The sequence below is a fragment of the Chlamydotis macqueenii genome, chromosome 26, assembly GCF_036417535.1.
Source record: "Chlamydotis macqueenii isolate bChlMac1 chromosome 26, bChlMac1.mat, whole genome shotgun sequence".
NCBI lineage: Eukaryota > Metazoa > Chordata > Aves > Otidiformes > Otididae > Chlamydotis > Chlamydotis macqueenii.
In genome coordinates, this window is record NC_141581.1 from 5,962,160 (window position 1) to 5,987,088 (window position 24,929).

General features: G+C 61.3%; 3 protein-coding genes and 1 long non-coding RNA gene across 4 annotated transcripts; 2 read left to right on the forward strand and 2 right to left on the reverse strand.

The window, feature by feature from the left end:
• CERS1 (ceramide synthase 1) lies at window positions 1–11,287 on the reverse strand. The gene is made up of 7 exons (XM_086767301.1): window positions 11,028–11,287; window positions 3,605–3,764; window positions 2,997–3,177; window positions 2,529–2,690; window positions 1,567–1,714; window positions 846–994; window positions 1–139 (listed from the first exon to the last, which is right to left on the reverse strand). The coding sequence occupies exons 1-7, from the start codon at window positions 11,247–11,249 to the stop codon at window positions 97–99; spliced, it is 1,065 nt and encodes a 354-aa protein (XP_086623427.1). The 5' UTR covers window positions 11,250–11,287; the 3' UTR covers window positions 1–96.
• On the forward strand, window positions 6,616–10,490 carry LOC147597603 (uncharacterized). Its single transcript, XR_015261159.1, has 2 exons — window positions 6,616–8,982; window positions 9,582–10,490. It is a non-coding gene; the product is annotated as an uncharacterized LOC147597603 (long non-coding RNA).
• A 2,190-nt stretch (window positions 11,288–13,477) lies between the features above and the next one.
• COPE (coat protein complex I subunit epsilon) lies at window positions 13,478–18,498 on the reverse strand. The gene is made up of 10 exons (XM_086767126.1): window positions 18,339–18,498; window positions 17,998–18,060; window positions 17,542–17,642; window positions 17,195–17,347; window positions 16,703–16,756; window positions 16,407–16,488; window positions 15,215–15,370; window positions 14,886–14,954; window positions 14,340–14,414; window positions 13,478–13,832 (listed from the first exon to the last, which is right to left on the reverse strand). The coding sequence occupies exons 1-10, from the start codon at window positions 18,462–18,464 to the stop codon at window positions 13,785–13,787; spliced, it is 927 nt and encodes a 308-aa protein (XP_086623252.1). The 5' UTR covers window positions 18,465–18,498; the 3' UTR covers window positions 13,478–13,784.
• A 171-nt stretch (window positions 18,499–18,669) lies between these two features.
• On the forward strand, window positions 18,670–24,505 carry DDX49 (DEAD-box helicase 49). The gene is made up of 13 exons (XM_086767125.1): window positions 18,670–18,819; window positions 18,902–19,025; window positions 19,127–19,212; window positions 19,467–19,588; window positions 19,690–19,877; window positions 20,025–20,165; window positions 20,478–20,553; window positions 20,666–20,742; window positions 21,245–21,342; window positions 21,708–21,782; window positions 22,383–22,471; window positions 22,866–22,937; window positions 23,230–24,505. Exons 1-13 carry the CDS (start codon window positions 18,705–18,707, stop codon window positions 23,404–23,406), a joined length of 1,440 nt encoding a protein of 479 aa, XP_086623251.1. The 5' UTR covers window positions 18,670–18,704; the 3' UTR covers window positions 23,407–24,505.
• The last annotated feature ends 424 nt before the right edge of the window (window positions 24,506–24,929 follow it).

Here is a 24,929-nt window from a genome sequence, read left to right on the forward strand (position 1 = left end):
TCTCCATGTGCCTCTCGTGTGCTGGGTTTGAGCGCAGGGTCCCGGGCCAGTCCCGGATCCAGCCAGGCTGCCCAGGCTGCCGCAGCCACGCTTCCCTTACAACCGCTTGTCTTTGATGAGTCCGTTCTTCAGGTGCATCCTGCGAAGGGGAACAGCAGGCAGTGAGCCCTGGGCTCCGCACAGACGCTCCCTTTCTTATTTTCACAAATCGCTACCGGGGTCACAGGATCACGGAACAGTCCGGGTTGGAAGGGATGGTAAAGCCCATCCAGTTCCAGCCCCCTGCCCCAGGCAGGCCACCTTCTGCCAGCCCCGGTCGCTCAGCGCCCCGTCCAGCCTGGCCTTGAACCCTTCCAGGGATGGGGCATCCACAGCTTCTCTGGGCAGCCTGTTCCAGCACCTCACCACCCTCACCGTAGAGAATTTCTTCCTTACGTCTGATCTAAGTCAGTCAGATTTTCCAGTTTAAAGCCAGGCCAGACCCGTCTCCACAGGCTCAGGCAGGCGATTTGTCCCCAGAGCCAGAGCTGCTCCGTGGGATGCAGCACCTTGCCAGGCTTTGTGCTCAGAGAGCACAGCCTCAAGCAGAGAGGCAGCCCTACACCGAGCGCCGGGAGGGCCTGGGTGAGGATGGCGGGACAGAAAGACGGACGGGCACACCATCCTTGGCATGGAGACACAAAGCCCTTCCTGATCCCTGCAGCAGTGTCAGGACATCCTGCTCTCCTGCTCCCCAGCCCAGCTGTGAGCCCTTCGACAGCGGCTGCAGAGCCCCGGGAGCTCTGTCGGCACCCCTTCCCCCAGCCCACGGGTGCTGTACAGGCGGTCCCCCCCCACCCACGTACCCTTCTTTCAGAGCGTTGGGCAGCTGGAGTCCAGCCTCTTTCTTCCTGGCCGCTGTGGTTTTCTTGCTGTCCTCCACATCGTACTCGCGCACATCGTTCACCTCTTGCATCTGCCCCATCAGCACCTTGGCCACGAACAGGACGATGTACTGCAGGGAGAGACACCGTCAGCCGCAAACCCCGAGGCTTCGAGCCGCTCCACCAGCCTCCCCGCTCCCCGCTGCTAAGAGGGGCCCTTCTCCGCCATCCGCAGCCCCAGGCGCAGGGCAGACCCCTCCGCGACGGCCGAAGCCCTGGGACGGGGCTGACGGCCTGCGGCAGAGGGAGGCAGCGCTCCGGTAACCACCCGTAACTGATCGCATCCCCGCAGGATGATGAACTCGGACGCTGCCCGGGCTCCAGCATGCTGGCGTGATCCCCCAAGCCCGCCCTTCCCACCCCCTCCCCAGAGCTGCGGGGGACGTGGGAGCATTCACACCCACATCAGGCTCCAGCTGCTGTTATCGCTCCGTCCCGTGGGTCCCGGGGGTGCGAGACAGCCCGAATTCCAGCACAGACGAGCCCCCAGGCACCCAGATGGGGTTTTTCCTCCCCTCCCAGCCAGCCCCCAGACTTCTGAAGCCCCCCATCCCCACCACCCCAAGGCGGGCGGCGGGCGCTGAGCGGGAGCAGCAGGGGAGGGAGAAGGCAGCGCGGGGGCTGCGGAGCTCCCCCCGCTCACCAGGAACCAGTAGATGTTCATCAGCGTGAGGATGAGGAGCAGAGCGTTGAAGAAGAAGTAGAAGGGGATGTTGGGCACCAACTGCAGGCTGGAGTAGCAAGTGGCGTAGAGCACCTTGAGGGGGAACCAGTACAGACGGAACCAGAACCTGCGGGGCAGAGGGAGTGGGGAGGGCTGAGCGGCCCGCGGGGATCCCGGCAGAGGCGCGAGACCCAGCGCAGCCCCCTGCCCCTGCAGCCCCCGCTCTCGGCGTCTGGCCTGGGCTTACAGGCCTGCGCGCCGCCGCCGAAGGGAGAAGGCGATTTCTGAGGGCAGGGAAGGCTTGGGGCCGGGGCAGAGAAAGGGCTTCCGCGGGCGGAGAGGCAGGGCTACAGCGCAGTCTCCCAGCTGGGTGCGGGACAGGAGGGGAACGCAGCTGGAAGGCTCTCAGTCCTGCGCGCCCTTGGTTTGTCACTGCTCTCCTCCCCCCAAACTGAGGGCTGTCGTTGCCACCCCTGCTCTTCAGAGCAGCCCAGAGAGGGAGAGAGGAGACAAAGCAGCGACAGCCTGACAGTTACCCATCTCTATTCTTCCTCTTTCCCCCCCACCCCGCTCCTGCCTTCCCCCACGAGGAACAGCAAGGCTGGAAGCTGGGACAGCCCCACGTCCCGCTGCCTTCTTGCGGAAGCGCTGCTTGCTGCTAAAACCCAGCCGGGGGAAAAGGGAAACGGCTCCTCCGCCCCGGGCCGTTTGTCGCGCTGCCGGCAAGGTTTCACAGGCACTTGTGTGGCGACAGACGGCAGAGCGACTACAGAAGGATTCCAAACCCAGCATGGGGCCAGGCTCTGCGGGAACCTCTTCCCAAACAGATTCCGAGAGGGTTTGTTGCCGCGCACACAACCCCACGGCGATCCGTACCCCGGGGACGGCACAAGCGGCGGGGGCGGCTGGAAGCGCGAGCGGGGCTGGGCAGGCCGACTCACCAGCTGACGCTGAAGGTGAGGCAGCCGACGTTGGAGAGGATGTCGTTGAGGCGATGGTAGACTCCCCCCCGGTGCTTGAAGTAGACGTTGAGCTTGGTGAACTCCAGCTGCACGTCGTTGACGTCGTGCAGGAAGAGCACGAGGATGCCCACGTTGTGGTACCTGCGGGAAAGGGGAGAGCGGGCACGGGGGGTGCGTGGGGCGGCGGGTCGGCGCTAGTACCCGTCACACCGGGAGCAGACTCCAAATAACCCAGACAAGCCAGCGTGGCGTGCCACGGACGGCTCACGAGCGCCGGGATTGCTGCGGCAGCACGGAGGCAGGGTTACAGAGAACCCACAGCAACCCAGCAAGAGCCCTCCCGCGTCCCACCCGCGAGCACAGCAAGGCTGCAGCGCCTGCTGCGCAGCTGCCCGAACGCGGCCCAGGCCCGTCGCAGAGGGGCAGCGCCGCAGCCGGGGGCCGCACCTGAACGCGTAGGAGAAGGCGATGAGGGTCAGCGTGACCACGTGGTGGAGAAGCATGACGACAGAGTCCTTGCGCCACGTGTCCATGTAGGCGGTGGCGTAGATGGAGTGCCCGTAGAAGCTGCACTGCAGCAGGTAGGCGATGGCGATGTCCGTGGGCACATCCATGCCCTTCTTCCAGTCTGGGGTGGGACAAAGACACCCGGGTGAACCCAGAGCCGCGGGAGCACAGAGATGGGGGAGCAAACAGCGGAGAGCGAGCGGCAGGCAGAGCCGCCCGCACAGCCCCCAGCGCCCGCCGCGCGCGCTCCCTCTCCCACATCCCAGGGAGAAGCCTCGAGTCGCTTCTCTCCCATTTAACCGCTGAGCCCCCGTTCCCTCCGCAGCAGCACGGCCTGGCCCCGCCGGCTGCGATAGCCACCAGATGACTGCAATGAGACGAGCGGAGAGCGCGTGGCGTGTCCCTTCTGCGCCCACAGCATCACAGAAAAGGCGATTCAGGGGCTCAGGCTTCCCTTCCGCTCACCCCAACTCCCGTTCCCTTGCTCAACCCAGACGTCCGACGAACCTGGGCACCCCAGCCCACACCCCCCTCTCCCCGGCTCGTACCGTAAAAGACAGAGGGCGGGTCGTGGAAGAAGGGGTAGTCGGTGAAGAAGAGCAGGTAGGCGCCATACGACCAGGACAAGGTGTAGAAAAGCAGCTTCCAGGCGCTCTCAGGCATCTTGGCAGCATCCTTGGGCTGCAGGCGGCACCACTCCCCGAACGGCTGCCAGGAGAGGGAAGAAGCGCGGTCACCCGGGGCACGGGGACAGGCCCTGCGCAGCCGGGGCAGAGCGCTCCGGACCGCTGAGAGACTCGAGCACCGCGTGCGCGCTACCAGACGGGGCAACGCCAGCACCATGATCCCCGTTTTCCCAGCCTTTCCCATTTTCCCGGCCTTTCTGCAGCTTGGCAGGGAACGAGCCGGTAACGGGCCGGTAATGGCCAGGGCACCCGGACCGCTTGCTGTCCCACACCTACCCCTGCTCATCCATGTTCCCAGCAGCTTTTCCAGTACGGAAACAGTGCTGGTTTCCCCCCGCCCCGTGGTTTGCAGCACCCCTCCCTCCGGTTGGACTCAGAACCAGGAGGCAAAGTCCCCCCAGGTACGGCCCAAGCGGGGGAAGGCAGGACGAGCCATTCCACAGGCTGCTCGCGCTCGTCAGAACGAAACTGTCTCACCGCGCGCTCCCCACGCTCCGAGGGCGACGAGCGGCACCCAGCTCTCCCGACACCCCGCAATGCTGAGAGAGCCGGGCCGCCGAGGCTGGGGACAGCCTGGAAACCCCAGCAAAAGCAAAGCCCCAGCGCTGAGCGCTCAGCTTCCCAGGCGGAACACGGAGCAGGGGACGCTGCCCCGCGCCTCGGATCGCGCGCCGCAGAGCGAGCGGCACTGCCCATCGAGCGCGCCCTCGGCTCAGCCGCGGCTCCGGGCACGGATGTTTTCTCTCTGTGGCAGCTGAGCAACACCAGGCACCGTTCCTGCTTCCCATCACAGGGGCAACGGAGCCGTGTCAGCCTAGCCCACCCCCGCGGCCCCCGGCCACGGGAAGCAGTCAACACCAGGGCGCATTGCTCGAGGTCCAGAGGGAATCGGCGCTGCCTGACATGCAGATAACACCCAAAGCACCCCAGGGAGGGACCAGATAAGCTTGAGATGAAAACAGAACACCTACAGAGTAACCGTACCCTGCCCCAGGTCAGCGCTTTCTGCCGCCGGCACTGGGCTCCCCGTGCCCCACGGCTATATTAAGGCCCCAGCTGTCCCCAGGCAGCGGCCGGCCTGGCTTTTTGCCCCTCTCCGCATCAGATTTTCATAGGATTCCACTCCAGGCATTGTCCCAGCCCAGAAGGGCTTTGTTCTAAGCTCCGAATTCCCCAGCACTGGTCGGATCCAGGAGCGCCGCAGAGCTCTGCCAAGTCGCCCGTGGTCCCCTCCGGCTGAAGAGGCCCCGCTCCAGCCTCCCCCGAGGCATCCCGCATTCGGAGCACGGCCGTCCTCGTCGGGACCGGCAACGCGCTGCTGCCAGGGCTCCTTCCAACAGGAGCCAGGGCAGGAAAACGAGGAGGAAGCTTGAAGAGGGAATAAATAATGCAGAGACAGAAAGTTCCAAGCCCAAAAAGCATGAATTATTTGTGTCTCCATACAGCGGAGCGCGGAAGCAGCTCGGATACGGGGCGAGCTCACCACGCCAGCGAGCTGCAGAGCTGCCACCCTTGCCTCCCTGGGCTGGGGCTGAATTTAGGCTGATGAGCTCAGCCTCCCGTCCCCGTTGCAGCCTCGCTGCCTGCCATCAGCCAAGCCACTTTGCTGCCTCTCCGCATCCCCTTCCCTGCCCGCAAAGCGGGGAGGACGCCGCGTTTCCGCCCCAGGCGGGCAGAGCTGATCACCATCACCGCCGCTGCAGGCACTCGCTGCTGCGACAACCGGCGTTTTACGGACACCGGGACCCACCGGGCACCACAGCAGCGCGGGAAATCGTCACCGTGAGCGCGCAGTCACGGCACGGCGGCGGCTCCCAGGCTGGAGCGAGAGCAAAAGGCAGGGAAGGGCTGCTCCGCTCCACTCGTGACTGCCAGCGCTTGGAGGGGTTTTAGCCCTCGCCAGGTGTGTGGCTGAGGTCAGGTCCTGGAGAGAGCCCTCCTCCTCCCCGAAACAGCCATGGGCACCTCAGGCTGTGCCCCCAGCGCCACAGGAACGGGAGCTGGCTCTGGAGCGGGCACAGGGGTCTCCCAGCATCTCCCAGAACGCTGACCTGCACCCGGGGCTGGGGTGAACGACCCCCGAGGAGGCCCCACCAAACCCTGGGCCGCTCGAGGAGATCACGGACCAGGCACATCTGCCCGCTCCAAGCGGGGGATGTCCTCCCGCTACCCGGCTGCCGTTCCCACGGCAACGGTGCAGAGATGCCTGTTGCTAAGGGCGACGGGTGCTGCGGCGGGAACAGCAGATCTGGCTCCGGCTGAAAGAGCCCAAGGCTCTTGGCAAGTGATGCAATGGGGCTTCGCTTAAAGGGCGGCCGGCTCTTCCTCCCCCTCCTCCTCGTCCCCCCCACGCAAGCCCTCGCAGGCACCTTCTGAGTCATGCGAGAGATGAAGCGGAGCGAGGGACGTGACTGCTCCCCCGCAGCATCGCCTGCGCAGCCCGCGGGACGGGAGGGAGCGGAGCAGCGGCTGAGAGCGTGCTGTGAGGGCGGTTTGGAGCTGGAAAGAGAAACCAAATGGAAACTGCCGCTGCCCACACCTCTGCTGAAGTGTCAAAAAAATTACTCGTAGCGAAAAGCAAACACACGCTGTCTCCCTTTCCGCAGCCTCCGGCACGAGAGGAAGGCAGCCAGGCCCCTCAAATCTACACTGGCTACCGCAGCAGCGCGCGGGTCCTTCCGGCAGCGACGGGCTGTGCGCCGCGGCTTCTCACAGAGGCACCGAATCCCCCAGCCCACCCCCATCGCCTCTGCCGCCCCCCCAGCCTCGAGACGAGGCCCCGGCCGGATCCCAGCCGTGCTGCGCCGGGCTTCTGGGCACAAAGAGTTTCCCAGAGGAGCACAAAGGAACGGCTGGCACGAAGCACCCCCAGCCCCGGGAACTGGCAGCTTTTCACCAGCTTTTCCTCAACACAGATGATGATGAGCAAGCAAAACTCCAGTTCAAAGCTTGGCCACCACCAACGGCTCATGGCCCTTCCGCAGTGGCGGCCCAGCTCCCCGCAGCCCTGCGTGCGTCCTCCCGGAGCCGCGCTGCTGCCTTTCCACCCCACGGCTCTACGTCCCCTCCATCCCAGCCCGGACGCTGCTCCTGGGCCCTGCCACCGCAGGGACGGGGCACAGAGCCTGCAGAAGGAAAGATCCAGTAAAGCGTCACTGGTAAACCCAACGGAAGGAGCCTCCTGGAGCCCGGGGACCCAAGGGCAGAGGCTGCCACCCCGCTAGGACAGGGAAACGAAGCGAGCACAGCACGAAGAGCTCAGCTGCCATCGCTCCATCCCCACACCGGCAGTGAGCCCCTCCGTGCCTCGGTTTCTCTACCCGCACAGCAGCGAGGACACCAGGAAGCTGCTTGAGGCTCTGGACAACACTTTCCAAATAAAACACAGAAAAAGGCACTGTGACATCAGCAGCAAACCAACAGACGTTAGTTCTTCCTTGCTAAGCAGTAAAATTTGCCCCAAAAAGAGAAAAGCAGGAGAAGACGCTCTCTGAAGACAAGACAGAGCCGCCCGCGGGGGCTGAACAGCCTCCCCACGCCTGCCTGCTGACACAGCGGGAGCAGCCCCCGCGCACAGACACGCCAGCGCAGCTTCGTCCCGGGGTGAAGAAAAGACCCATTGTTGTGGCTTTCTCCCCGTCAGCTCCCAGGGTTTGCGCTCCCAGCAGCGGGGCAAGCCAGCGGCGTGGCAGAGCCTTCTCCCACCCCAGCTCAGTTGGCGTCCCCCACTCTCCGCGGAGATCGTGTTGGGTGGCAGTTTTTTGTGACAGGGATAATTCCCCTCCAGTCACGTGCCCAGCACTGGAACTTGGAAAAAAACAGTCTTGACAATGCTGTAGGGTGGAGAAAAGTTGCACAAATCCCCAAAAGGGACAAGAGGGACCCCTGCTTTCCAGCTCCCGCAGCCTCCCTGGGGCTATACGCTACCGCTTGCCCCGAAACCCTGCGCTCCAGAGCGCGGTTTTCACTTCACACAACGCTTTTCCTTGCGGAGGGCACTGCAGCGTCCTACAGATTCTGACACCTCTGAGACAGCAAGCTGACGAGCGTCTGGGCCCAAACCAGAAAACGCTCACCAGCCAGCCACTGAGCACAGAGGGGACACCCGATGAACATCACCGGATTCAGAGGCGGCTTTTCTACGGAGGGGATTTTGCTCGCTCGCTCGCAGACTCAGGCTCAGCTGCTCCGGGGACTTTAACTCCCAGCAGCTCGGGGTAGTTCAGGGCTGCAAGCGTCTGCCTAGGCCTGCCGCAGCCACCCTGCATCGTCTCTGAGCACGAACCTCGGGTTCACTGCGCTACTCGGGAAAGGAGGCCGCCAGCACGGGCTGCAGGCGCCCCACCAAGCCCTTCCCGAGCTGAGCTGGTTCCATCCCAGCGGCGCTCGGCCTCGGCGCTGCCAGGCTCAGCTGCCCGCCAGGACGTTTAACCAACGCAGAGACGCTCAGGTTGCTGCTTTTTAATCAAACTCCCCAGAGCTTGGCTGCAGCCGCTCTCCAGACAGGGGACACGGCAAGGACGGCGGCTTTCAGACAGACGGAGCTCAGACGCTAACTGCGGCAGGGGGACAGGGACGCGCTCGAGGGGTGGGAACGCTTGCCTTGATCTTAATTTCCAAAGGGGGTCTGGAGCTCGGGTGAGCCGATACAATCGGCCCCTCCCGAGCATTGTTCCAGCTCGTGCACCAGAAGCCAAGCAGACAAAGAGCAGAGGCTCTCAGGCCAGAGCCCAGCGAGGGTTCACCCCTCAGGCTGTTGCAGGGATGCTGCGTCTCCAGTACCGATGATTTTGGGGTCCTGCCCTACCCAGTAATCCGCATTTGCCCAGCTACCCGTGATGCTCCCTACACCAAAACAACTCCTCTCCTGTTTGCACAAAGTGAGGATTCTGTGAAGAAGAGGCAAAGGGCCTCTAGCAAAAGAGCAGTTATCAATCATCACTGACCCAGCCATCGTAACGGGTGGAAGTCCACACCCCCAAACCCCTCCCGCCACAGGCACAGCCTTCATCACTTCCTCAGCCCGCTCGTGAGAGCGTTCGTGACAAAGATGCGGCAGGATAAACGCTGCTGTGGTCCTAGAAGAGAGCGAGGAGCCCACCTCCCGTTCTCTCCATCCCACCGACAAACCGGGGCCGTGCAGAAGCGCAGGAAGAGGAACACGGCTTAACCACGCGTGTCGCAGAGGGGCGGCCACAGCCGGAGCTCGGCGAGGTGCACTTGTGCTTCAAGGCCTCGTGGTAAGAGTCACTTCCTCTTCGGAGGCGGACAATCACAATGCAAGCGTCAAGATTTATTATTTATAAATAACACGCAGGAAAGTAGCGTTGTCCAGCCACTGGGTTCCTTTTTGTGACCACGTTTCAGTTCTTGCAGGGGACGTGAAGAGATTCACCATGAGGAAGGATGCTCTCCGACTCTGCACTGGGAAGCAGAGCCCTGGGCAGGGGAGCGCCTCCCTCCCAGGGTTAAACAGATCTTTGTTCTCCCTGTCGCTGACTTTCCTCCCATCTGAGGGGCGAAACCTTTCCCTGCTGCCGAACGACCCACTCCATCGCTGCCCATACAGGGGCCACACAATGCAGACCGATTTCTTAAATACTGCCAGACAGCCTCCAGCTTTTCCCATAGCAAAACCAGTAAGAACAAACAGAGGAAAGTTTCAGATCCGAGAGAGGGAGAGGGAGGGAGGGAGGGTTGTCTCTCCCTACAGGTACCCTTCCACCTGTCTGCTGGGAGAAAACCCAAGCCATCACAATTTCGCGCAGCATCTCGTCGCTGTAACACATGCAGATGTAACCGGCTCTGATCACCCCCCCTCGCTCTTCTGCGATTACAGGCGTGACCCATTTCTCCCAGGGAACGATGCCTCGGCACTCGTACACCTGCCGAGCATCCTCCGGGGGCACCGAGCAGGCTCTACAGCTTTTTTCCGCGCTCTGATCACCACTGGCTCTGTAAAGGTGAGCCTTACACAAGGAGGAACTGGAGCACAAAGGAAATTACCTCCAATTTGTTACGACAGATCTGGGGTTTCCTCCAGCCTCACTCATCCCAGTGCCAGCTGCCCATCAGGAGCCCCAGGCAGACAGGGGTGAGGGTAACGGAGAAAGCCAGTCCTACGCAGAAAGCCAGCGCGTCACCTTGCCTGCACGCCACTTCAGCGGCTTCCAGTGACTCCAGAGGACTCAGGCTGGAACCTTGCGCAAGGTCAAGATCCTCTCCGCATTACCGGATAAGCAAAGACGGCTCCGAACAGCAGAGGAAGAGACTCTTAAAAGGCGGGCTCGGCAGCGGATAAGGTGGAGAGAGGACAGCAGTAACTCCCGATAGCCTCATTATCTAATTATGTGATGCAAGGCAGCTGTCTTCAGCCTGTGAAGCAGCCTCTGAGGGAAGCAGCTCTCCCAGGGAACAAGGCCTGTCCCACGTAGCTGCAAAGAACCACACACGCTCTCGCAGCTGCTCGAGGCCTCGTGCCACCGTAGGGATGGGCAGGGGAGAAAAGGGTCGTCCCTGCCTCCCTGAGAGCTGAGGACTGTCCCCAACCCAAACCACCGCATCTCTGCTGCTTCTGCCTTTCCAGTCCTACAAAGGCCGTGGGAATCGCGAAGTGCACAGCGTCTCTCTAGGAAAGCAGCGTGCAAGAAATTGCCTCTGCTGGGACCGAGCCATCGGAAAGGGAAGGGAGATCTCGTTTCATTCCGTACGCTTTTCACAGCAAGAAATTAAACAGAGCTGGTCCTCGCTCTCAGGGACGTCCTGTTCATCTCATCCCTTACAGAGTACCGCATCAACGAGGGGGGGACAGGGGCCAGCAAACCCGCTGGGAGGCCGTGAGGATGGGGTGCTCGCATCCCTGCATCCCCCAGGCTCTGAAGAAGGTCAGTGCAGCACTGCGGTACAGCAGCTATCCCCGCCGCACCGGGGAGGGATATTGTTCATGCAAACCGCGGATGACACGCAGAAATGTGGTCCTCTCCTTCCCCCGCGCAAGAAATACCCTCTAGGCCCTGCCGGGCTGCAGGGACGGGAATGGGGCGGGGGGGCGAGCCCTCCGGTGCGGCGGGATGCTCGGTGCTGCGGGATGCAGCCCCGGGCGAAGCAGCGGGGGATCTCTCACGCATCACCCCCCAGCACGCAGCCCCGCGGGACGGACAAAACCGGTGCCCGGGATGGCGGAGAGGAGCCCTCCCGCTCCCCGCGGCCCCGGGATGGCGGCCCCCCCACCCCCCGCCCCGCGGCCCCGGCCGTGCCCGGTCCCTCCCCGGCCGCACGGACTGACCCGAAAGAGGCGGCGGACGGCGGCCCGGCGCAGCGCGGTCCATCCCAGGGCGCAGAGCCCGCAGAGCAGAAGCTCGCCCCAGCCCAGCTGCGCGTTCTCGGCCCAGGTCCGCCGCGCCAGCTCCCAGCCGCAGTCCCGGCAGCCCCGCACGGCCTGGGCCAGGCTGCCGTAGCCCCGCCGCAGCAGCTGCCCGTAGCCGGGCATGGGCTCGGCCGGCTGCATGGCGCTCACCGCCGCCCGCCCATGGCCCCGCCGCTGCCCGCCGGCTCCGCGCAGGCTCCGCGCGGGGCGGGACGGGGACCGGGCTCCCCCTCCCCGCCGTTACCGGGCCCCGAGAGCCGCCCCCCGCCCCCCCGCGGCCCGGCCCCTCCGGGCCGCGCTCGCCCCCGCCGCGGCGCGCACTGGGCGCTCGGTCAGCAGCGCGGCGGGGGCCGCGGCTCGTTAGCGCCGGGTAATCAGCGCGGAGCCCCCGAACGAAGCCCCGTCGCCGTTTCTCACGCAAAACCCGCAACGCTCGCCCGGCCCGGGAGCGGCGGGAGTGGCGCCCGGAGCCGGACCCGCACGCAAACACCGCGGTCTCGGTACCGGGGGGCGACAACCGACGCTGTAACGGCGGAAACCGGGTGCGCCCTTCGGGGGGCCCCGGGGGCCCCACGTTACCTTTGTGCCGTCGTCCAACAACGCAGAGCTCCCACAGGTCCCCAGGTTCAGAACGCCTCACTCACCGTTCACCCTTTCACGGGTTTTCATTTGACATTCAAACAGAAACAGCTCCCCGGGGCTTCATTTTTTCGGTACCTCTCAGCAGAAGCCTCCAAGCAGCAGAACACACACCCCTTCCACGCACAGGGACCAACAAAGCAGCCAGGTGCTTCCACCTGAGCCCCACAGCAAACTCGCACCTGCTGCGGGTAAGAAGGCTCTGCGACAACGAGAGGCACCTGGACCACGCACGCACAAAAGGTCGCCCCGGTGAAGGACCCGACCTAAGCCTTCTCCAGTAGCAGACCGCTCGCGCTCTGGCTGGCTGCTGGTTCTCAGAACAGAAACCTCGTTATGCGTGTGTTTAAAATTAAAAGCGATGCCCCCACGGTCAGGTGCAGACGGTTGGCTCACTAGGAGAGGCATGAGTTTGGGAGGAAGATTCTCCTAAAAGGCCAACGCTGACGTTGTGGTGTGGTGAGGCACGAGCGGCTCGGGCCCCAGGCTCTGGAGCAGCGCAGCAGTGTTTGCTTTCAGGCGCGGAGCAGTAAATGGGGTTCAGCTCCGCTTCAGCACACCAAAACCCCCGCAGCTGTGGGACAGTTACTACTGGAGACGGGGAATCGTCGCCATCACAGGCGCTCCTGGAGCTGAAACCCAAACCAGGCTGCGAGGGGAAGACGACGGCGTAAACGAGTTTCATCTCATTTGAAGTCATCCCCCCATCCTCAGCCGTTCTGCCTCCAGGCTCTCTGGAAGCTCTCTAATTGGGCTGGGGCAGCAACGAGAAAACACAAACCCGTTCCTCTCGGGGGTCCGAACAACGCGTCCCCCTGTTCCCACAGTGACGGCGCTGGCTCCTGCTATGCCACTTGCTTTTATTGTTTACATTTTTAAGTCAATTTATCATGGCCCATCAAGTGAAAATGGCGGCCCCGGCACACAAGCCCCTTTCACGTCGCCCTCAGACGGCTCCACAAAGGAAACATTCATTCGGGACCGGGCCGCGCATAACCCCTCATTGAAAATAGCCGCTCGCTGAACCAGCCAAGGCGCGGGACAATGAGCCCTTTCAGAGCGGCCCGGCCGAGGGGGGCACGAAGGAAACGCGCTGGACGCATTTACAGTGCAGCGCAAACCCCGCGTCTCCCCCTCCCTGAACGCAACCTGAAAGATAATTCCCATGCCGGAGCTCAGCAGGTCCCGCCGAGGCCTCCCCTCGGCCGCCGGCTCCTGGCAGCACTGACGGAACACAACCGCGACAGGTGCTGCTCCGAGGCGCCAGGCAGAGCGTGAGGCTGCAGCAAAGCACGGCCGCAGCGCGGGATCCCGTTCCGTCCCACGGCACGCCAGGTCCAGCCACCACCACCACCGCTTCCGCGGCGGCCGGCGATGAGCTCACTGCCACGCGCGCTGTGGGCCGCGCCGTGCTGGCTCCTGGACGTGAGCCGCTGCGTTTTACCACCCCAAAGGTTAAGGCCGAGCCTATTACAATGGGCTTATTCTTATTTTGGGGGAGCTTTCCCTCTCAGCAGCAGTAACCCCGGCAGCTGTGCGTGCGTCTCCCAGAGGATGCTGAAGGGAACGGAGCCATCAGTCAGACTGAAAGGAGATCTGCAACTCAGGAGTCATCCGTGCACTGAAAACCGCCCCTCGTGCTCTTCCCGCAGGAACACCCTCAGCACAGACGGCAGGGCTCGGTCCCAGGGTGCAATTACTTGAATTCCAGAAATTTCGGGGCACACAGATCCAGAAAAGGCTTTATTAGGAATGTGTAAGGTACAGTGTTGCCCACTCGATTTGCACGGTGTTTTAAACGGAGCTCAGGACCCAGGGAAGCCAGAAGACGGGCTTTGCAGCTACGCCATTCCAGCAGCCACGCCTCAGGTGCAGGTTTGGCACCGGCTGCTGGACCGCAGGACGCTGCCGCAGGGAGCGGAGCCTGGCCACGGGGCAGGGCGCGTTTTTCCGTGTTACCAGGGAGGCTCTGCGCGTCAGCCCCAGGTCCCAGGGTCCTGCAGAGCAGGGCCGGCCCGCAGCCGCCTCCTGCTCTCCTCACGCACTGGGGGCGTACTGCATGGCTAGCCGCTCAAAGTCATTCTCCTTCAAATCAGAAACAAAGCCAAAATTAGCAAATCTTGAACTTTACCGGAAACGCCATAAAACCCGCGTTAGTGGAAGGGAACGTCACTATCAAAGCTCGCTAGGGCAAAAGCAATTCTAAGAAGCAAGATCACCTGTGCCAGTTCGCAATTTTTCTCAATTTGTTCCATTTTCCCTTCGGTATTATCGTTATCCATCCCCCCCCCCAGATTCTCTCTTGCAGAAGGATGTCTCCACTATTTAAGCAGTGTCTGACGGTAACGAACTTCTGGCTCAGATGAAGAACTCGTATCTCAGGACGTTACCACATCCGGGTGCGCCCCTCCTCTGTTTAACACCTGGCCCGCGTCTCCCAGGGGACAGAAAACGTGCTGGCAAGTGATGCGGCCGAGACGCAACACGGAGCTGCCCCCCCGCACCAGTCATGCTCGCTGGTAAGGGAGCCGCTCGCCCCGCGGGACGGCGGGAGGAGGCGCGGTACGTCCGGCGTGCCCGAAGCGGCCGTACCTTGGCCTGATACTCCTTTATGAAGGGGTGGTTTTTATGGGCGTCCTTCAGCTGCGACAAATAGCGATTCGTAACCTGACGGGAGGAGACAGAGAAGCGGGAATACGCGATAACACGGGGAGCCAGCAGTTCAAAACGCCACGCTTCAACGGATTCGTACAGTGAGTGAACCTGATTCTCCCAGTGTCCCGAATGTTAGCAGCCCCAGTTAAAACCAGTAAGACCTGCGCGTACTCTGCACTTAAAAATTAGACCTTAAATAGCAGCTTCAGGAAAACATCTGTGAGAACTGAACTCAGAGCTCGGGTTTCTTTTTCTGCCCAGCCCTTCCTCTCAAGAATTGTCCACAACATCTGTATTTCCACAGACTCTTCACTGAGCACTGGAGGCGCGAGGTCCCCGCGCCCCGGAGCTGTTCCGCTGAGAACATACAAAACCACAAAGCCCACGCAAGGTTACCCGCCGCGGGAGGAATGCGCGGCCCGCCGCCAGCGGCGGAACAGGCCGACGGCACCTGCTTGCTCAGCACAAGAAGTGCAGCCTCACCTCCGGGGGTTTGCCCAGGTGCTGCGACAGGACGACCAGGTTGATCAGGGTCTCAGGATGGCCGCTGTCCTGGAAACAAGAGCAACCGCGCGACCTGAGTTCCCCCGCCCGCGACAACAACCAGCACAGCTCTGCAAGAGCTCTGCCACTCCCACAGCGCGCTTGGCTGGAAAAGGCAGAGCAGGAGAAGAGGCAGCGTGAACAGCGACCACCCGTAGCGATGCATATCCACACCCTGGTACGGCCACGGCGTTTAATGGTGAAAGCCCTCGCTGTTTCACTGCGCATCCCCGTGCCGGCTAAATCTGCCCGGCAAAACCAGAAAGCACCTTGTCCAGCGCCTCCTGAAGCGCTCCCTCCGCGTCGTCCCACTTGCTCTGCGCCATATAGCAGGCCGCCTGTCCGTTCAGCAGCAGGAGGGTGGAGGAGCATTTGTCCGCCATCTCTTGGAAGATGTAGTAGGCATCCTGCAACTTCTCACCGCCCTGCGAAGGGAGCGCACAAACACCTGCCAGTTCGCTACGTACCGCGAAGCGGCCTGCTCAGCCTCGCCACGGCTGAAGGACCAGGCCACTGAGGGAGCTCCCAGGGTTATAAGCACAGGCACGCAACGCGCCAGAAGCGACGCTAACAGCATGTTGGCACCACAGCAGGTCACTAGCAGACCACAGATGAAAGAAATGCAAAGACGTTAAATATTAAGAACCACTTAAATGATCAAAACATCCAGGTTTCCATTCAAAAAGAAAAAATAAAAGAACAACCGCCTCAAAAGAACCACTTCAGATGTCTGACATAATAAAGGCTTACGAAACGAGGTTTTATAATTAAACCAGGTACGGCCGCCTGGCTTCCCAGACAAATCCCAGCTTCAGAAGGGTTCCACGTGCAGCGGCTGCCACCAGGTAAAGGTGGGATCCTTACCGGAAGCTAAGGTCCTACGGAAAATCTAGCCGCGCGCTGTTGTAAGGCCAGGGCTCCGTGCGAGAGGTTTCCTCACAAAACCAGGCGAACGCGGAACAAAGAACTCCCAGCAGCGCAACGGGTTACCGCAAGCACAACCGCGGCCTTCGCCGAGTTTCAGGAGACGACTTGTTTGCAGTCGCCCAACTATCCGGGCTGCCCAGCGGTGTACGTTTTGGTCTGAGTCACAAATACGCTTAAAGCACAGAATTTGATTTTTTTCTGGGAGTTTATCTGCAAGGCCCGGACGCTGCTGGCGCTGCAGCTTCCCGTTTCACGCTACAGTGCTCCAGGAATTCCTGAGGTGTGGTTCAGCTCTCCCTGTGGGAGCTGACGGCTCAGGAGCACAGAGCAAAGGCTGCCAATCAAAACAACCAGGCGGTTTGTGAAGCCAGCTACCGATATTTTCTGTATACTTGAAGGAAGGGGAAAAAAACCCCAAACCGAAACCCCCCGCGTGCTTTTCTGAAAGCGCGACGTGAAAGGAGCAACCGGGAACAAGGCACGGAGCGGGGTCTCTCGGATGCGCGGGCCGGGAATCCCCCCGAAGACACTCACTATGGCCAGGTTCACCCAGGCGGTTGCCAGCTGAGTAAGAGTCGCGTCCTCGTCTTGCTCCTGCATCTTCTTCAGTTCCTTGCTGGAGAAGCAAAGTTCCTTTAGCCGCACGCAGCTCCGTTACCCCCGCAGCTTTTGCGGCTCGAAGAACAAAGCCATTCTGCAGCACACCCACCCCCCTCTGCCCGCTGCTGCTCAAGCGCCGTGCCCCGGGGAGGCTGGCTGACGAAGATTCTCTGCCGAGGCCCACCCCACCGCAGCGCCATGAAGCAGCAGAGGGACGCGGATGGACTTACCGAGCCAGATCGAGCCGGTCGAGCTTCAGGAGAATCTGTATCATCATGGCTGCGCTGCAATGAACGAGAGCAAAGTGATTCCCCCAGCCGCAGGCTGCGCCGCTCTGCGCTGTGCGCGGGAGCCTGCTGCGCAGCAGAGGGACCGCCAGCGCGCGGGGACGAGCCTCCCCGCTGCGGGGACCCAGCGGAGCCGGTGGCTCTCAGAGCAGCACCGGCGCGGGGAAGCTTGCTCCCGGCTCCCTCGCGGTACCGACACAGCGCCCGTTTCGGCGGTTCTGAATGCACAGGGATCAACGAGCCAGGGGCTTCAGTTTCAGAAGCAAGCAACAGACCCGATGCTGCAGGACCATCGCAGCACTGCGACCCCAAAGCAGGTCTCAAGGTGTTTTAGAGACAAGCTGGAGCCCGGCTGTTCCCTCGGCACTTCTCCCCAGGCAAGAGAGAGGCTTTGACAGCACAGACCCCCACGGCGCCAGCGCGAGCCGCGCTCACCACTCCAAGCTCTCCCCTTGGTGCAGAGTACGCAGAGCTGCGTCGGGATTCTTGTCGTGGAAGTAGATGGAAGCCGCCATCAGCAGGAAGGTAGTGTTGGTTACGTCGACGCTTTTGGCCATTTTCTTGTCCAAATCGGCCACAATTGCATCCCTAAGAGAGGGCGGGAATTCCCGAGTGCTGCGTTACCAAGCAAGGCAAGAAGGACCTGCCCCCACACGGTTCTGCCTTTTTGAGATTCACCGCAAAACCTGGCAGTAAAGACCACGCTGCTACAAGAAACGTTCCGCGTGGAAACGCGCTCCCTGCCAGACGAGGCTCGAGCTCCAGCCTACCATCAGACTCACCTCTGACTCTCATTTGAGAGGTATTCTGCAAACGTCCTCACCGCCTGGAGCTCAGGACTCGCGCTGGCTTTAATTTCATCCAGGACAACACCGTATTTTCTCTGTGGAAGGCAAAGAAGAAACATCTATAATTTAGTCATTTCTGAGAATATAAAAAATAATTGTCTACTTTCTAAAACCTTTCTTACCACAACAGCCACAAGAGACAGCAAATTTCTACTTTATGTCTCCGTCAAACACAGCCAGCCCTCACAGCTGGGGACGTTTCCCCAGCCAGCGTTTTAAAGACGACAAAGCGCCTCTGCAGGAGGCCTCACCGGCTCGCCCCGGCCCCGCACCCGCACCCCTGTCAGCGCGCGCCCCGCGTGCCAGGGCTGAAGGGTGAACTACTACGCAGCCGCGGAACGCTGTGCTCGCAGGGCTCGGCCTCGCAGTGCCCCGCGCTCGCAGCCTCACCTGGGCGATGTAGGCTCGGAACAGGAAAACGTCTCTCTCCACTTCCTTCTGCGGGCTGGACGGCTGAAGGGGCGACAGGAAACGCGACGGCCTCTCAGAAACGCGGACGGCAGCGGCACCGCTCCACACGCCGGGCCCCCCCGAGGAGCAACGCACAGACACACGGACAGGCTTCCACCCCAGCGTCCCCCTGCCACAGCAGGGAGGCGACGAGCACCGAGAACAGCCCGGGGCGAGGCGGGCGGGGAGCCTTCGGGCCCCGGGGAGGCAGGGCCCGGGCAGAGGCCCCGGGCAGAGGCCCCGGCCCGCGGCCCGCCCCCTCCTCCCTGCACCGCCCCTACCTTGACGCGCTGGGCCTCGTTGATGGCGGCCTGGTAGGCCCCGATGTAGAAGCTGTTCTTCACGTCGAACAGCTCGTCGGCCTCGCCGCCCTGCCCGGCCGAGCCCGCGGCCGCCCCGGACGCCATCTTGCCGCCCCCGACACGTTGCCGGAAGCAGCTGAGCCCCGGAGGCTGCTGGGAGCCGCGGTCCCCATGGAGACCTCCCACGCCAGCACGCCAGGAGGGGGCAACGTCACTCCAGCGCCGGAAGTGGCTGCCGAGCAGAGCATGCTGGGAGGGCGCCGGGCGCGGGCAGCCAATGGGGGCGCGGCGCGGGCGGTGACGCGCGGCCGGGAGCGGCGAGGGCGGGCGGGCCGCGGTCCGGTGATGGCGGCGTTCCGGGCGCTGGGGCTGGCGCCGTGGCTGGCGGAGCAGGCGCGGCAGGTGGGGCTGAGCCGGCCCACGCCCGTGCAGGCCGCCTGCATCCCGCCCGTGCTGCAGGGTGAGCGCTCCCCTCCCGGCCCCCTCCCCGCTGCCCCGGGTACCGGCCGCTCACGGTCCCCGCCCGCCCCCCCCCCCCGCAGGTCGCGACTGCCTGGGCTGCGCCAAGACCGGGAGCGGGAAGACGGCGGCCTTCGTGCTCCCGGTGCTGCAGGTGCTCTCCGAGGACCCCTACGGTATCTTCTGCCTGGTGCTGACGCCCACCAGGTGCGGAGCGGCCGCGGGACGGCCCGGAGCGGGTGACCGGTATCGGAAAGCCCCCGCCGTGGCGGCCGGTTCCCCGCTTTCAGCTCTCTCCTCCCCGGCAGGGAGCTGGCGTACCAGATCGCCGAGCAGTTCCGAGTCCTGGGGAAGCCCCTCGGCCTGAAGGACTGCGTGGTGGTGGGCGGCCTGGGTGAGTGGCGCTGCGGGGGCCCTGCGGCCCCGGCATGGCCCTGCGGCCCCAGCACGGCTGGCCTGGGCGAGGGCAAACCCCCGGGCCGGTTCTCTGTCCGCGCGGTGTCTTCGCTCCCTGCTGAGGAGCTGCTGCCCAGCGCCCGGGGCAGCAGCGGGTGGTGGAAATAAGGAGAGAGGCATTTTCCAGACCAGACCCCCGCAGCGGGTCCGTGTTCGGTCACGCGTGACTCGGCTCTGTGGTTCTTGGCGCAGACATGGTGGCGCAGGCGCTGGAGCTCTCCCGGAAACCCCACGTTGTCATCGCTACACCCGGCAGGCTGGCCGATCACCTCCGCAGTTCCAACACCTTCAGCCTTAAAAAACTGAAGTTCTTGGTGAGCCGGTTTTCCAGGGTTTTTTTTTTAAAAACGCTTTTAAGATTTTTAGCTTTGTAGGTATGCATGCAGATGACTCCTTGCTTTTCGGCTGTGCCTAGGTTTTGGACGAAGCCGACCGGTTGCTGGAGCAGGGCTGTGCTGACTTCACGGCAGACCTGGAGGTGATCCTGGAGGCTGTTCCGGCACGCAGGCAGACGCTGCTGTTCAGCGCCACGCTAACCGATACGCTGAACGAGCTGAAGAGCCTGGCCGCGAACAGACCCTTCTTCTGGGAGGCTGTGTCTGAGTAAGCCTTCCTCCGGTCCGCGGAGCAGATGAAGAATCCCGCTTCCTCTCTGTTACCTTGTCTCCTCGCTGTCTTTTATCTCTCTTGTGTTCGGTCTTCGCTTGCCCAACTGCTGCTTCTTGGTGCTTTGCCTTCCCCTCCCGACAGGGTGCGGACGGTGGATGAACTGGACCAGCGCTACTTGCTCGTCCCCGAAGCAATCAAGGACGCGTACCTTGTCCATCTAATCCAGACCTTCCAGGACGAGCACGAAGACTGGTCTATTATCATCTTCACCAAAACCTGCAAGTGAGTGGCAGTGTCCTCCTGATCGCGTCATCTGTGCGTGACCTGACATTGCTAGTTGAGATCCCGCGTTCCCACCTTGCTGGGTGTTAGGCTGGCGTGGTATTTGCTTCCTCCGTCTGTTCCGAAATTCGGTGCAGAAACACCTTTTCCTTGGAGCAGTCGCGGGGGGAGCGGGTGCGGAGCGGGCGTCCCGTCAGAGCGCTTCGGTAACGAACGGCGTTGTGGTGCCGGTAGCGTGAGGAACCCCTGACCCACCAGCTGGACATTTCCCTGTTACATTCTGGTTTTCATTATTTTTTTTTTTTATTCAAGGGACTGCCAGGTCTTGAACATGATGCTTAGGAAATACAGCTTCCGTTCTGTAGCTCTGCATTCCATGATGAAACAGGCGAGTGACGGACGGAGCTGGGAGACGGATGCCTCCAGCTGCGCCACCGAGCCCGGTGCCTGTCCAGCTCCCATGACCGCAGCGCCCCTCACACGGGCTTTTCTCTTTGCAGCGGCAACGGTTTGCGGCGTTAGCAAAGTTCAAGTCCAGCATTTTTAAGATTCTCATTGCCACTGATGTTGCTGCCAGGTAAGGGAAAACCGTGGTCTCTGCTTTGCCAAAGGTCTTAAGCCTGCTTTTTGGGCACCAGAGCCACTGCGGAGGTGAGGCTGGGTTTAGCAAGAGGAGAGCTTTAAACTCCCCGTGCTTGGGCGGGACAGGGTTGTTCACTGCCGTTGTACAACACCGCCGAGCTGTGTTTTGGAGCCCGCTCGTGTGTGACGTAGCTCCGGTCCCGACTTCTTCTGTTGCGGCAGCAGAGGCGTGTTCTGGCAGGAGAACGACTGAACGATTTCCGTGGGGCTTGGTGTGTTTCTGGGTCTGGGAGGAACGGCAGGCTGCGAGGCAGCGTTGCATGTTGTGCCTGTTGGAGAGCTGCACGAGGAGAGAGTTTGTCCTGGAACCAGCCGGAGCCAGTCAGGGCTGTGTTTGCGAGAGCAGGGGGCTCCTGGAGAGGGCAGAGGACAGGAACTTAAACTGCCGCTGTTAAAACGCTGTTTCTCAACTTCTGTTCTCTTTCCCTGCATCCCAGAGGTTTGGACATTCCTACGGTACAAGTCGTCATCAACCACAACACTCCCGGCCTGCCAAAAATCTACATTCACCGCGTTGGCCGGACAGCCCGTGCAGGTGAGCAGGGAAAGCCGCGTGCCGTTTGCGGCTGGCTCAAACTGGGACCGCGGCGCTGGGGCTGAGCCCTGAGCGGGTGCAAGCGGGCGGCGTGGCAGCTGCAGCGCCGTCTTTTCCGTCAGCGCCGGATCTGCTCCGCTCGCTGGCTCGGCGTCCTGCCTTAAGGTTGCAACGATAGCTCAGCTGGTCTGGCCTGATCTGCGCCGACGGTTACCTGATGTTTCAGAGCGAACAAGGGCCCCGCTGAGCAGCCTGCCACCAGAATGCATTGGGCTGACTCTTGGGGATGGATGGAATTTGGCATGGGTTGGTCTTCATCTCCCTCTGCTTGTCAAGACTCACGTATCGCTGTTTCCATCGTCCAGGTCGGAAGGGAATAGCGATTACGCTGGTGACGCAGTACGACATCCATCTCGTACACGCTATCGAGGAGGAAATCAGTAAGTGGAGCACCGTTGGTGCTGCTGAAATGTAGGATCGTGCGTTTTCCTTTGTGCTGGTGGCACTCGCAGCCCTGATTTCGTCAGCACAGGATGTATGATCCTGAACATCCGCATAAAAATGTTTCCTCTTCCCTCTGTGGCTGAGGCTTGGAAAAGAGCAGGAGCATGTGAATCCCCGTCAGCTTTGATTCCGCTCTTGAGCGTGCCAAGCGTGAACGTGTTTTTTCTTCCCGCTGTTTCTAGTGGAGGAGAAACAGCGTGCCGAACTCTCTCTGTAACCTTCTTACTAAGCAGCCAGCGGCTTCCTTACTCCCTGGTACTGCGTGTGCTGAGCTGGACATAAAGAACAGCTTGCTTTGCATAGGTTCAGACTTTTTTTTTTTTTTTTTTTTAGTAATTAACACATCTCGTGCTATGGGAGTTGTAGGCAGAGGGGAGGAGTTAACCCCTCGCAGTCGGGTGAAGAAGTCAGTGATCATAGCGTGTGACAACAATTCACTGGTCGTCGGTGGAGTTCCGCTGGGTTTTTACTAGCTGAGAGTCTGCCCCAGGATTTTGTAACCAACCGTGCTCTGTCAATGTCTTGCCCTGATTTAGAACTGAAGCTGCAGGAGTTCTCTGTGGAGGAGCAGGCTGTGCTCGACATCTTCACCCAAGTGAACGTCACCAGGAGGGAGTGTGAGATAGTAAGTGTGCAAACACGAGGCCCCTCTGTTCAGAGGGCTGCAGATCTTGGGCAGCTGGGTGGAACCAGGAGATTCGCTGCAGTCTGACCTGTGGCTCCGGACACGCAGCTTTGCTCCTGAGCACATCAATCAGAATTTTTTCTTTTTCTAGCGGAAGCACGTAGACCTATGCCTGGGGACGGTTGTTTTAGTTATGTTCCCTAGGTTTGCTCTGTTATTGCACGTTTTTGTGCTGCTAAGTGTTGAGGCTGGTACTTTGGGGGGGAGGTCTGCGGGCTACCAGACGCGTGCACGCTGCTGAGGTCCTGCTGACCCTTTAGGGCTGCGCTGTGTTTCTCCGTGTCGGACTCGGTGCTCGGTTACTGATTGCCCTGCTCTATTCTTGCTTTGACAGGAACTGGAGGGAACGGATTTTGACGAGAAGAAAGAAATAAATAAGCGGAAACAAATGATCCTTGAAGGAAAGGTGAGAGCTGCTGCTGTATGAACTACTTTGATCAGTAGCTGGTATAATGCCGTCGGTGTGGGAAAGGAATGACAGTTCCCCCCGCACCGCTGTGGTCTGTCCGCCTCGCTCCGCTTCGGGGTGGTGACGTTTTGTCATGCTTTGGCTGATACTAAAAAGAGCCCGGAGTAGCGTCTGGCTTCTGCAGCTTGCTCGGCCACAGGCCAGAAAGCAGCGTGGGCATCGAGGAAAGGCGGGGGGGCAGGCGCTGTCCCTAGGCACGTCACTAGCATCCTGGCGTTTGCCATTGCAGGATCCAGATCTGGAGGCAAAACGGAAAGCAGAGCTGGCCAAGATCAGGAAGAAGAACAAGCAGTGCCGTGAAAAGATCCAGCAGATGCTGCAGAAGAAAAAGCAACTGCAGCTGAAGAGGAAACTGCAGAAGAGGATGGAGCGGCGGAACAAACGGCGTGCTGCGGAGGAGAAGTAACATCCTTTGGCCTGACCTGCTTGGCTCGGGCTGCCCTGACGCTGCTGCTGCTTTGGGAATACTGGGATCTAACAGCTTTGAACGTGGACACTTCTGACCTGAAATCAGTGTTGGAGAGGATGGGGAAGGTGGGTGAGGGGAGAAGACACTTTGATAAACTGTCTCCATTATTTTTCCTTCCTGCGCAACGCTGCTGGCTTGGGCTGTTCCTGGCAGGCTGGATCAGGCTCCCGGAAGAATATCTTTCAGGAGCGTGCTTCCTTCCTCCAGCAAAGGAGAGGCCACACCTGAATTCTTGGTGATGTGAAGGGAAGTAAAGATCCTCTCTCTTCCCCCTTCATGCAGTCATTGCTCTTTCCCTTTCAAGGGCTGGTGCTTGCCACTCACACTTGTTTTTATCAACAGATTCTCCCCTGAGCCAGATTCTAAAAATACTGTGGCAAAATGAGCTCAGCCCTTCTCCGTGCCATCGCCCAGGCTTTTCTGAGGGGAGAATTCCTGGACCGTGTGGGGAGGTTGTACTCTGCGGCTGGTCCTGCGGTGCTCTTGGGATAACTCTGCTTTATATGCGTCAGTGATCCTTTTCCCTGCCGTGGCCTGCCCTGGCTGCGGCTCCAGCCCGGGCGCTGTCCGCAGGGACAGCAGAGTCCTGGTTCAGAGGCCGGGGCTGCGGGGGCTCCGTTCCCTGGTGAGCGCTCAGTTTGCAGGCCGTTTCTGGAGCCCCAGGAGTAGCATTGCCTTGTTTCTCGTGCCAGGCAAGGCGAACAGAGTGGTTTGTGTTTGGGGCTGCTCTGCAGGTTTCTGGGCCTCCCTGTGTGGCTTTGCATCACGTGTGTTTGGCACAGGGAGTGGGTGAGGCCAGAGGGGGCTGAGCTCTCCTACGAAACAGCTGTGCTCCCCACAGAGCTTAAACTGCCGGCGTTAGCTCAGGCCAGGGTTTGGCAGGCTCTGTTCCGATGCCAGGTTTGATCCACAGTGCCTTCTTTAATGTTCAGAGTCTTCTATGACTTGAGACTGAAGATCTGTTATTTCTGTCCTCTGGCTTACAAAAATAGTTTCTACCGTTAGTGCCCAAATAAATATTTATTGCAACAAGTGACTGGATGTTTGACCTTCTCCAACACATGGGGGAGTTGTGAGATCTTAGGGGCGGGGAGCAGTACTTGTGTGGGCAAACAGCCCGGAAAGAAAATCGATTTTGTTTCAAGAGATGAGCTGGGTGAGGTTTGAGGTCCTTGTGGGTGTTACATCCCCCTGTCCCTTCACGCAGCCTGAGCCCAGCTCCTTCCTGGGAGCAGGCGGTCGCTGTGGCTCCTTTGCCTGACTCGGGCGTGGTCTGTGCGCAGCGAGGTCTTGCACAGTGAAGCTGGTGCTTCCCCCGGGGAAACTCCTCCAGCCCTGCACGGCAGGGACGCCTGGTGCCCCGGTGCCCCGGGCCGTGTGGGAGCGCAGCGCTGACCCAGCGTGGGTCCAGCTGCTGCCGAGATGGGTGTGGCACCCTCTCTCGGAGATGCTCCAACCTG

Excerpts from the sequence above, each read along its gene's own strand:
- CERS1 (XM_086767301.1), bottom strand. The coding sequence starts at position 11,249 with ATGCAGCCGGCCGAGCCCATGCCCGGCTACGGGCAGCTGCTGCGGCGG. Across the intron at positions 3,765-11,027 it reads CCGTCCGCCGCCTCTTTCGG|CCGTTCGGGGAGTGGTGCCG; the intron begins GTCAGTCCGTGC and ends CTCTCCTGGCAG. Across the intron at positions 1,715-2,528 it reads CTCACCTTCAGCGTCAGCTG|GTTCTGGTTCCGTCTGTACT; the intron begins GTGAGTCGGCCT and ends TCTGCCCCGCAG.
- COPE (XM_086767126.1), bottom strand. The coding sequence starts at position 18,464 with ATGGCGTCCGGGGCGGCCGCGGGCTCGGCCGGGCAGGGCGGCGAGGCC. Across the intron at positions 17,643-17,997 it reads TCCGAGCCTACATCGCCCAG|AGAAAATACGGTGTTGTCCT; the intron begins GTGAGGCTGCGA and ends TGCCTTCCACAG. Across the intron at positions 14,955-15,214 it reads TTCAGGAGGCGCTGGACAAG|GACAGCGGCCATCCTGAGAC; the intron begins GTGCTTTCTGGT and ends TCTTGTTTCCAG.
- DDX49 (XM_086767125.1), top strand. The coding sequence starts at position 18,705 with ATGGCGGCGTTCCGGGCGCTGGGGCTGGCGCCGTGGCTGGCGGAGCAG. Across the intron at positions 19,878-20,024 it reads TTCTGGGAGGCTGTGTCTGA|GGTGCGGACGGTGGATGAAC; the intron begins GTAAGCCTTCCT and ends CCCTCCCGACAG. Across the intron at positions 22,472-22,865 it reads CCAGGAGGGAGTGTGAGATA|GAACTGGAGGGAACGGATTT; the intron begins GTAAGTGTGCAA and ends TTGCTTTGACAG.